General features: G+C 45.4%; 1 protein-coding gene across 1 annotated transcript in view; it reads right to left on the reverse strand.

Moving 5' to 3' along the window:
• The window catches only part of LOC126263521 (neurotrimin-like), a 91659-nt gene extending 80574 nt beyond the window's left edge, over positions 1–11085 (reverse strand). Inside the window, exon 1 of the mRNA XM_049960614.1 lies at positions 11037–11085. Within this exon, the coding sequence (XP_049816571.1) occupies positions 11037–11085 (49 nt within the window). The remainder of the gene's footprint in view (positions 1–11036) is intronic.
• Between the last annotated feature and the right edge of the window lie 1001 nt (positions 11086–12086).

Below are 12086 nucleotides of genomic sequence, written 5' to 3' on the forward strand. Positions count from 1 at the left end.
TCAGAATCTCTTTGGATGTTCTGCCAGGTTTCGAGATAAAATTTCGTTGTGGAAACTATTATAAGCATCTCGTATTGATGTCCGCGCAACAATTTGAAGCTTCTGTAAAAGTTCTCCAATTTTGGAGATTTTGCGTTCGTTTGAATTTAGTATGATTTCTTCGTTGTTTCTGCAACAGTGTTCTGACCCATTTTGTGTACAATGACGATCAACTAAGTCGTTTGTTAAATTATTTGGTATAAATGTCTCAACTGCTGTCGATACTATTTCTTTGAATTCAAGCCACATCTAGTCTACACTTACATTGTTAATTTGGAAGGAGTGTAGACTGTCTCTCAGGAAGACATCAAATGAACTTCTGTCTGTTTTTTTGAATAGGTATATTTTTCGTGTATTTTTGGAGAATTTGGGGGTTACAATATACAATCTCATTATGACAGTCCTGCGTTCACTAATCCCTGTATCGCCAGCCGGTGTGGCCGAGCGGTTCTAGGCGCTACAGTCTGGAACCGCGCGACCGCTACGGTCACAGGTTCGAATCCTGCCTCGGGCATGGATATGTGTGGTGTCCTTAGGTTAGTTAGGTTTAAGTAGTTTTAAGTTCTAGGGGACTGATGACCTCAACAGTTAAGTCCCATAGTGCTCAGAGCCATTTGAACCATTTTTTTGAATCCCTGTATCCGTTCTGATGTTTGTCATCAGCTCAGGATTATTTGCTGCTAAGAGGTTAAGTGTGTTTTCAGGACCGTTTACTATTCGCGATGGCATATGAACTAACTGCTCGAAATAATTTTCATAGAATGCATTTAGCACAATTTTGGATGATGTTTTGATGCATTCTTAGCATTTCTGTTTTTATTCAAATTTCTGTTTTTGTAGCCATATACCCCAATATACTACCACGCTAGCAGTGATCTATACAATTCGATCCACTCTAACAAGAATGACCTTTCGTCATGTTTTGAACTTATTTTCAAAAAAACTGCAAAAATGACCAGTGGACTGGAAGATATACAGCGACAGTAGGGTGTGAGGGACCGGCAAGGATACTGCATACGTTGCTCATGAATGGCACAAAATGTCCAGGCAGTGCAATAAATTCCACAAATTTTTAAAGTAGTGCCGAGTGTGGCACTAGTTCGACTTAGCATTCCAAGTAGGCAGCACTTCCTGTATTCTGCCACTGCAACGAGTGGATTGTGTTACCGGTTTGGGAGTATTTATATGGTCGTACAATGTGCACTTTGGGCAGTGAGCTGAGCTATGATGTCGCAGGCGGTTGCTGGCAGGCGAGGTCCTAGCTGTGACTGGGTTTGTTGAAGTGTGGCAAGTCTGGAAGTGGTTATGTTGTATAGAGGCCAAACTGCAGAGTCGAAGGACAAGTAATGTAGCAGTAATTTGAGATTGGGCTGCAGGTAATCCGCAGATTGGAAACGAAGAAGAATTTCGAGTATTTTAATGTCTATTCTGAAGGTATTGTTCTAGAGCATTTCCTTGTGCCGAAGTGAAACTTGTACGATAAACAAACCAAAAATGAAAAGAATAAAATCTTTTGAAATGAAAACATACACAATAATGTGGAAGATTTGACGAGTACGGCAATTAAGTGCTGAAGTGGAATGAATCAGATCAGGAAATAAGAAAATTATACGACATTTTCGTAAAAGAATAGACTGGTTGATACTACACATCCCGAGAAATCATCAATAAATCGTCGATTTACTAACGGGAGGCAACGCGAGGGTTAACTTTTATTGTAGAGGCAGGCCATGGCATGACTATAGTAACTTACTTACTTTGTATTCTGCCTTACAGCAGGTCTTGTCATGGGGGAAGCCTCGTCAGAGAGGTCCGCCGCATGACCGTCTAAGGAAGTGATTCCAGTGGTGGTTTCCGTTGCCTTCCACTGATGATAATGAAATGATAATGAGGACAACACAACATCCAGTCCCTGAGTGGAGAAAATCTCCGACACAGCCGGGAATCGAACCCAGGCCCCTTGGCGTGACAGGCCGCCTCGCTGACCACTCAGGTATCGGAACAACCATGACTATAGTAAGCAGGTCCAATAAATGTAGGTTACAGTAGTTGTTCAGATATGCAGAGAGTTGATCAGGGCAGATTACAGGGGAGATGTGGCCTCAAAGCAATCTTCACAGTGAAGAAAAAAACTACAATAAATCACGTGTTAGTACGTGACCTATTCATGTAATATTAATGAACTGGGCCAGGGCAGGAGCAGTGCTGCTGTACTCGATGGACAGAATCACGATACACTCTGAACATCTCATCTTGGACGCTTTCGGTGTTAACTAGATTAGATCACTTTGAGGATCACTTTGAGGATCAGATCACTTTATTCAAGAGATTCGTGTTCACATCCTTGTGAATAAGACAGCTTTAGAGACTAGAACTAGTTTTTTTTCAGAGGAATGAAGTATTTCAACCGTGCACATTACGACCTGAGAAAAGCGTACCATTAAATTCCATTCATTTTCATTTGCATCCAGTGATGGCCCTTTTTCTCTGTGGAGTTGTGCTTGTTTCAACCGAATGCGCATTCTCACACAGTTCGCCAGTGTTCGCTACCACTCACATTGTCTATGAACGCTGCGTTGTTCTTGTTTGCGGCTAAGGTACCTAAAACAGGATACAACACTATGTAGTCAGAGACACGATTGGAAACTTCGTTATTCTGAGAGGATTATTTTCCACTACAAGCGCACTATGTCTGACGAATTGGAGTGGGGAAGGAAGAATTTTACAAGTGTCAGGTTGTACGTAAGCTTGAAATGTGTGGAGGAAGTGCATTTAACACTGAACTGCAGTTCCAGCTTTCCTTACCATTAGACCAAGAATTCGTAGATATTCAAAATCATATCCTGAAACCTGGTATTCAAAAATCTTGCAGTTCAAAACTTTTAAATTCCGATTACTGAGTCTTCCACTTATTCCGACCTCGAATCGCCTTTGGTACCCTACTTTTGAACGGGAACAGTAACTGTGTAAATTACCTATAATGTATATGAAGCTAATGACACTAAATCAAATTAACTGTCTGTAAATCAAAATAAATCAACAGTATAGAGAATGGTTCAAATGGCTCTGAGCACTTTGGGACTTACGTTCTGAGGTCATCAGTCCCCTAGAACTAACCTAAGGACATCACCCACATCCATGCATGAGGCAGGATTCGAACCTGCGACCGTAGCGGTCGCGCGGTTCCAGACTGTAGCACCTGGAACCGCTCGGCGACCCCGGCCGGCTATAGAGAATGACTAGCTCATAAAACAATCACAACAAATTTATTAATTCTCGCGTACGGAAACTGTACCCTCTTAGAAAATGCATCTACTGAATAATGTGAAAACTTTAAAATGAACACCGTCTCCTAATTCCATTTAGGAAAGTACGTTTAGGCCCAACATTTTATTTCTTACCTTGCAACTGATGCCTAATCTCTGTTCTGCAGTATGAGGTGCTGAACTGCAGGAACCTGAAATAAATCCCTGCACGGCTACCTGCCTTATCATTTGCTTTAGCATGCTTTACCAAATGAGAATTTTGCTGCAGTTCACATTTCACTGCGAGGGTGAAATATGTGCTAAACAGTTGGGCTACGTGGGAAGGGGAAAATAAACAGAGTCACAACATTAGAGGTAAGCAGTATTTGGGAATTTGAATAAAATGGGAGGCACGTGCGGATGGCAGAGACGATCAAGCAGGAGAAACAGGCAATGCGGCCTTGGTTTCCGGTCCAGTCACAAATTTTCAAGTGCAACTGTTGAATTATTTCAACACCCAAAGCAGGTAACACATATGAATTTCCCTTTAGTTGTGAATATAGAACCTGCTTATGTCGAATCTAATGAGACAACATCATGTAATTACAGTTATGATGAGCGTTAGCAACGGAGATGATGAAGTCATTCGAATATTTTTATTGTAATCAGCCTAATACATACCATTTTTGTATTCAATAGTGATAATCCAGTATATTTATAGTTTATCTTTTTTATTTTTGTTCAGTGTTGCTATTTTAATTTACATACCGTGATTTGGAGACTGTGAGTGGAGCAGCGGACCTAATACACCACTGGCCATTAAAATTGCTACACCAAGAAGAAATGCAGATGATAAACGAGTATTCAATGGACACATATATTATACTAGAACTGACTTGTGATTACATTTTCACGCAATTTGGGTGCACAGATCCTGAGAAATCAGTACCCAGAACAACCACCTCTGGCCGTAATAACGGCCTTGATACGTCTGGGCATTGAGTCAAACAGATCTTGGATGGCGTGTACAGGTACAGCTGCCCATGCAGCTTCAACACGATACCACAGTTAATCAAGAGTAGTTACTGGCTTATTGCGACGAGCCAGTTGCTCGGCCACCATTGAGAAGACGTTTTCAGTTGGTGAGAGATCTGGAGAATGTGCTGGCCAGGGCAGCAGTCGAACATTTTCTGTATCCAGAAAGGCCCGTACAGGACCTGCAACATGCGGTCGTGCATTATTCTGCTGAAATGTAGAGTTTCGCAGTGATCGAATGAAGGGTAGAGCCACGGGTCGTAACACATCTGAAATGTAACGTCCACTGTTCCAAGTGCCGTCAATGCGAACAAGAGGTGACCGAGACGTGTAACCAATGGCACCCCATACCATTACGCCTTGTGATACGCCAGTATGTCGATGACGAATACACGCTTCCAATGTACGTTCACCGCGACGTCGCCAAACACCGATGTGACCATCATGATGCTGTAAACAGAACCTGGATTCATACGAAAAAAATGACGTTTTGCCATTCGTGCACCCAGGTTCGTCGTTGAGTACACCACCGCGAGCTCTCCTGTCTGTGATGCAGCCTCAGGGGTAACCGCAGCCATGGTCTCCGAGCTGATAGTGCATGCTGCAAACGTCGTCGAACTGTTCGTGCAGATGGTTGTTGTCTTGCGAACGTCCCCATCTGTTGATTCAGGGATCGATACGTGGCTGCACGATCCGTTACAGCCATGCGGACGAGATGCCTGTCATCTCGACTGTTAGTGATACGAGGCCGTTGGAATGCAGCATGGTGTTCCGTATTACCATCCTGAACCCACCGAGTCCATATTCTGCTGATAGTCATTTGATATCGATCAACGCGAGCTGCAGAGTCGCGATACGATAAACCGCAATCGCGATAGGCTACTATCCGACCTTTATCAAAGTCGGAAACGTGACGGTACGCATTTCTCCTCCTTACACGAGGCATCAAAACAACGTTTCACCAGGCAACGCCTATCAACTGCTGTTTTTGTATGAGAAATCGGTTGGAAACTTTCCTCCTGTCAGCAAATTGTAGGTGTCGCCACCGGCGCCAACCTTGTGTGAATGCTGTGAAAAGCTAATCATTTGCATATCACAGCATCTTCTGCCTGTCTGTTAAATTTCGCGTCTGTAGCGCGTCATCTTCGTGGTGTAGCAATTTGAATGGCCAGTAGTGTAAAAGGGAGACCCAAGTGGAAAAATGAAACATATCTTCGGTTTCACCTAAATAGAGGGGTGACAGCAGCGGGAGCAGCCAAAATGATTTGCGCCGTGCGTGAGGACAGTGCCACTAGATAGAGCACCTCGCTTCAAGGAGCATTGTTTTGACATTAGCGACTGTCGACGTTCAGCAAGATATTTGGGGTTTGATGAACATCGTCTGAAGGCATTAACCCACGACGATCCATGTCAGTGTACTCTAGAACTGGCAAATGTGATGAAATCGTACAACTGCATGCAATTGGGAAGGCTCAAAATTCGGGTGTGTGGGTACCGCATGCTCTAAGCCAAAACCGCAGTAATCAGCGAGTGGCCATATGCACATCTCTGCTTGCCCGTTATCAATTACCTCGCGAACAACAGCGATCTTTCCTATCCTGTATCGTTACTGGCAACGAGACATGGTGTCTTTAAAGTATGGAGGAGAAATGAATCGATGAGCCCAAACAAATTCGATGCAAAGATGCAGAGATGAGGTTATGCATCTGGTGGAACAGCGAAGGTGTGGTAAACTACGAATTGCTTCCGTGAGCTATAAGCTTCACAGCTGACATTTATTGCCAACGACCGTGACATCTTGCAGGCGCAGTCCACGAATAACGAGTAGGAAGACTGCGTGAAGTGATGTTACTCCACGTGTGATTTGAGGTTTTCCCGGCGTACAGAATTCTTGAAAATTTCTCGGGTATTCAGCCGGGTAGCGTCGTCCAAAAGGCACGATATTTCAGAAAGTTACCTTTTTCAATAATGTTACTCCACGATAACGCCCACCCGCATTCTTCCAGACTGACAGAAACAGTATACAGAGGTTTGGTCGGGACGACATTCCGCACCCGCCTCATTCACCTGATCTTGCGTCCTCTGGTTTTCATCATTTCCGCTCTCTATCGAACAACCTTCAAGGAACTTCCGGATGAAAATGCGCTCCAAACATGACTCGACGTGTTCTTCGCCTCAAAACTACATAATTTCTACAGTCGAAAAGTTACCCCAGCGCTAGTAGACTGTTGTAAATAGTGAATGAGAATACACTGTTGATGAGTAAAGTCATACGATATTGCAGTGCTTACGTGTCGTGTCGCCGCCAGACACCACACTTGCTAGGTGGTAGCCTTTAAATCGGCCGCGGTCCGTTAGTATACGTCGGACCCGCGTGTCGCCACTGTCAGTGATTGCAGACCGAGCGCCGCCACACGGCAGGTCTAGAGAGACTTCCTAGCACTCGCCCCAGTTGTACAGCCGACTTTTCTAGCGATGGTTCACTGACAAATTACGCTCTCATTTGCCGAGACGATAGTTAGCATAGCCTTCAGCTACGTCATTTGCTACGACCTAGCAATGCGCCATTATCAATTGCTATTTATCTTGTGATGCATGTACCGTCAGACCGATGTTCACCAATTATGGATTAAAGTTAAGTATTCCACAGCTATGTCCTGTTTTTGCTAGTTCATTCCGTGTCCTGTTCCAGACCTCACGCCAGCCTGCGTGAGCTTAAACGCGTGACTTTCGGCTTCATCTCGTAGTGGCTTGGCTGTCTTGCCAAGTCACCACACTACGTGATTCTGATTATAATACAAAATTCCTTTGGACATGCATGGATGTCCAAAGGAACAGGCTTTGCAGCGACTACAGCTGTAATGAACTACATTAAATGAAATCGCAATTGCGAATAAGGAAAACCATCAGCTTTACAATGGAATGACAACAGTGAAAATTTGTGAGAATTCATTTAATGTATTTCATAACAGCTGTAGTCGCCGCAGTGCCTATTCCTTTGAACACGCATGCATGTCCAAAAGGAACTATGCCCCGCGGCATTAGCCGAGCGGTCTAAGCGCTGCAGTCATGGACTGTGCGGCTAGTCCCGGCGGAGGTGTTAGGATAATTTAGGTTAAGTAGTGTGTAAGCTTGGGGACTGATGACCTTAGCAGTTAAGTCCCATAAGATTTCACACAAATTTTTTGAACAAAAGGAACTATGAATCGTAACCAGAATAACACAGTCAGTGCAATATCGTATTCATATGCCGATACCGGGTAGGCGACTTTTAAATACAACGTCTGACCTGTAGGGGGACATACATAATAGATGTACGAGTACAGGTCGTAGACGCATGGTTGACGACATATGGAAGTTTGGATGTGGCCGTGAGTCATGAGCTGGTAGCCACATGATAAGGCGACCGCTTGCGATAAGCGGCAAATCCGGGTTCGAGTACCGGTCCGGCACAAATGTTTACTCTCGTCAGTCCATCCTACGGCTGATGGTTGTCCTTATTCGCAAATGAGAATTCATTTGATGTATCGTGAGCATTATTTATTAAACTTATGGGAAAACGCCACGAACTTATGAACCAACTCAATATATATACAGGGTGATTCAAAAAGAATACCACAACTTTAAAAATGTGTATTTAATGAAAGAAACATAATACAACCTTCTGTTATACATCATTACAAAGAGTATTTAAAAAGGTTTTTTTTTCACTCAAAAACAAGTTCAGAGATGTTCAATATGGCCCCCTCCAGACACTCGAGCAATATCAACCCGATACTCCAACTCGTTCCACACTCTCTGTAGCATATCAGGCGTAAAGTTTGGATAGCTGGTTTCATAACTAACATTTTTCGTAGGACTCTCCATACAGTTGATTGTGGAATTTGCAGCTCTCTGCTAGCTCTTGCGAGTCGATTTTCCTGGGCTGCGAACAAATGCTTGCTGGATGCGTGCTACATTTTCATCACTCGTTCTCGGCCGTCCAGAACTTTTCCCTTTGCACAAACACCCATTCTCTGTAAACTGTTTATACCAACGTTTAATACACCACCTATCAAGAGGTTTAACACCATACTTCGTTCGAAATGCACGCTGAACAACTGTCGTCGATTCACTTCTGTCGTACTCAATAACACAAAAAGCTTTCTGTTGAGCGGCCGCCATCTTAGCATCAACTGACGCTGACGCCTAGTCAACAGCGCCTCAAGCGAACAAATGTACAACTAAATGAAACTTTATAGCTCCCTTAATTCGCCGACAGATAGTGCTTAGCTCTGCCTTTTGTCGTTGCAGAGTTTTAAATTCCTAAAGTTGTGGTATTCTTTTTGAATCACCTTGTATATTCACACCCGTTTACATCTATGGACATTTGTTGTGGTTTTTCTTTTTTAATAAAAAGGATGATACAGTTGTGTGTATTCACTGCATTCTCGCCTGATGGAAGATTCCAGTGAATTTATCTACTATTTTACGAGGGGGAGTTGGAAAATAGTTTTCCCCTGTCGACTGTGGGCAGAGTTGTGTGATATGGGCGAACGACGACACGGCAGGTGAACGCGCACGTGCAAGACACCGATACACCATTAGGCAGAGGTCGACCGCGGTCAAGCAGATGGCGTTGTCGCAGTGCCTGCGCAAAGCGGACGCCAGCCGCTCAGTCTTTTTCCGGAGTTATGGAGAGAAGGTGCGTTTTGGAGTCGTGGTGACAGGCGGAAGTGAGAGCTGTTATCAGCTATGAATGGGCCCGTGGAGTATTAGGCACAGAAATTCATAACCGCCTTGTTGAGGTGTATGGGTCAGGTGTGACGTCGAGCCAAATGGTGCGGAGATGGTGCCAGCAATTCAGTGATGGACGTCAGCAAGTGCAGGACATACCGAGACCTGGGCGGACGCGCACGGCCACTACAGATGCAAATGTCAGCAAGGTGGATGACGTGATTAAAGCGAACCGGCATATCACCATCAATGGAGTAGGGGCAGAACTTGGAATAGGACATGAGCGAGCTGACAAGATCATCCACGATATTCTTCGATACAGGAAGGTGTCAGCACGATGGGTGCCGCGCCAACTGACCATGTCACACATGGAACAACCCATGGCGTTCAGCCTGAAATAGCTCGTGCGTCAGCATGAATCTGGCAGTGACCTTCTGTTTCGGATTGTGACGGGATATGAAACGTGGATCCACCATTACACGCCCGAATCGAAGGCCGCATCCATGGAGAGGAAACATCCGTCAGCACTTGTCCGAAAGAAGTTCAAAAGCACTTCGTCTGCAGGTAAAGTGGTACTCACCGTTTTCTGGGACGCCAAATGAGTTTTGCTGCTGGAATTTCTGGAGGTTGCAACCATCAATGCTGCTCGGTACTGTGCCATTCTGTTGAAATTTAAAGAGGTGATTAGGAAAAAGCGGCCTGGCCTTCTCAGATCTGGCTTTCTACTGTTGGATGACAATGCGAGACCACACACGGCGACAGCAACGCAAGAGGAGGAGGAGATTAGTGTTTAACGTCCCGTCGATAACGAGGTCATTAGAGACGGAGCGCAAGCTCGGGTTAGAGAAGGATGGGGAAGGAAATCGGCCGTGCCCTTTGAAACGAACCATCCCGGCATTTGCCTGAAAGGATTTAGGGAAATCACGGAAAACCTAAATCAGGATGGCCGGAGACGGGATTGAACCGTCGTCCTCCCGAATGCGAGTCCTGTGTGCTAACCACTGCGCCACCTCGCTCGGTGTAGCAACGCAAGACCATATTGTAACTCTTGGTTGGGAGCGCCTACAACATCCGCCTTACAGTCTGGATCTCGCACTAAGTCACTTACATCTGTTTCCTGCTTTGAAGAAGACTCTCGGCGGAAGGCGCTTTGGCAGCAATGCTGACGTTAAACATGCCGTTCAACGCTTCTTCCGTATTCAACGCCCCGATTTTTTCCTGGAAGGCTTTTTGAAGCTTACAAAACGGTAAGACAAATGTCTCAATGTCCTTTGAAATTATGAAGAAAAATAAAGATATGTCTTATATTTAATGTCTCATTCTCTTTTTTTTTCCTTTCACACACAACTCTGACCACAGTCGACAGGGGAAACTTATTTTCCAGCTCCCCCTCGTACATGCAGAATAGGAAGTCTGAGTGCTTCGGCAGAGTTCTACCAGTCATATTCCTTTTGCTTCGGTATTTGTGCTCTGTAGGGCTCCAGAGACACGAGTGATATTTGTACTGTTCTCTTCAGAGCACTCTATCGGTCACATAACTCATGTCAACAACAGAAGCAGACGAAAGATCTCTATACTGCTAGCTCCGAAGCGTAGAGGTCGCGACCTTCATTTGTTTGTTCTCTAAAATACCGACAAGCAGCGGAACACGAGTAAACAAAAGCGACTGTGGAGCAACCACAAGCGAAGGCGTGCTGAACAAAGCGTAAGCCGTTTGTTCACGCGCAACTAGCTTTTACACCATAGACCATTCTACTTCGCCGTTGCACATTCGCTTTTGTTTACTTAGGTGTGAAGACGAGTTAAGGAGCACCCAGGCCATCACAGCCCAGCAGCGACATAACTATCTCCGCATGCAGTTCTCTCCAGATCATCGTGTGGTCACTCGCGGATGTATGCTGATGGAATGCTCCTTTTGATACGCCACAATGGCAGAAACCAGCCTATAATTTGTGCTGTGTGGTTCCACCGTCTATGTTTGTATCTCGGCTCTGCCGTTACAGGTTTCTGTTGCACTGGTGTGACAGGTGCGCGTCTCCCCCGACGCCATATTAGGATCTGAATTCTGCTGGGCCCAATAAAGAAAATTCCCCTACCCGTCCGTCAGCGCATTAAAAAAAGCACCTCGTCTTCAGGCCACAAGTGGTCCATCGGAAACATCCGACCGCCGTGTCATCCTCAGATGAGGATGCGGATAGGAGGGGCGTGTGGTCAGCACACCGCTCTCCCAGTCGGTACGATGGTTTTCTTTGACCGGAGCCGCTACTATTCGGTCGAGTAGCTCCTCAATTGGCATCACGAGGCTGAGTGCACCCCCCAAAAATGGCAACAGCGCATGGTGGCCGGATGGTCACCCATCCAAGTGCCGGCCACTCTCGACAACGCTTCACTTCGATGATCTGACGTGAACCGGTGTACCCACTGCGGCAAGGCTGTTGCCGTCAGCGCATCAAGCGAAGTTCAGTACCAGACGGATACCCCAGAGGCTTCCGTTGGCCCCCAGATAAGGGCCACCGCTCAGTATAGATGTTGCCACTTTTCTGGATATGAGTTCATATCCTCGATTTGTTCCTCAAGAGACTGTTTATTGATTTTCATTCTAACGCATTACGTCTAGGATTATAGGTGTGTAGATGGTTGAATCTAGTGAAAACTAATACAGCCCCCTTTATACCTGGGCCATGTTGAGCTCATGTTATGCGCTGGTTTAAGCCTTGGATCCTATTCTATGTTTGGTTTCCCGCAGTTATTGCAATTGTGCTGTTGTTCTCTCTCTCTCCATGAGAGGCAGCAGCGGTGTGTATCGATATTCGCACCTTGTACTATCTTTGGTCTGGTGCTTATTGTTTCCAGCTGTGCTGTGTGCGAGCAGTCAGTCGGTTGGCGTGGAGCAGCGAGAAAATCTCCGCGGTACATAGTTTGGCCGGGCCCACTGGCGGTCTCTATGCAGTGTCGGAGTGTGTGGGACTGCTCCCATTGCTTCGAGGTCCATGGCTCGCCGAAAGTTAAGTTTGGATTTAATTTACCAGCAAGTCAAGACTGTTGACATTG

The sequence above is a fragment of the Schistocerca nitens genome, chromosome 6 (genome assembly GCF_023898315.1).
Source record: "Schistocerca nitens isolate TAMUIC-IGC-003100 chromosome 6, iqSchNite1.1, whole genome shotgun sequence".
NCBI classification, from domain to species: Eukaryota; Metazoa; Arthropoda; class Insecta; order Orthoptera; family Acrididae; genus Schistocerca; species Schistocerca nitens.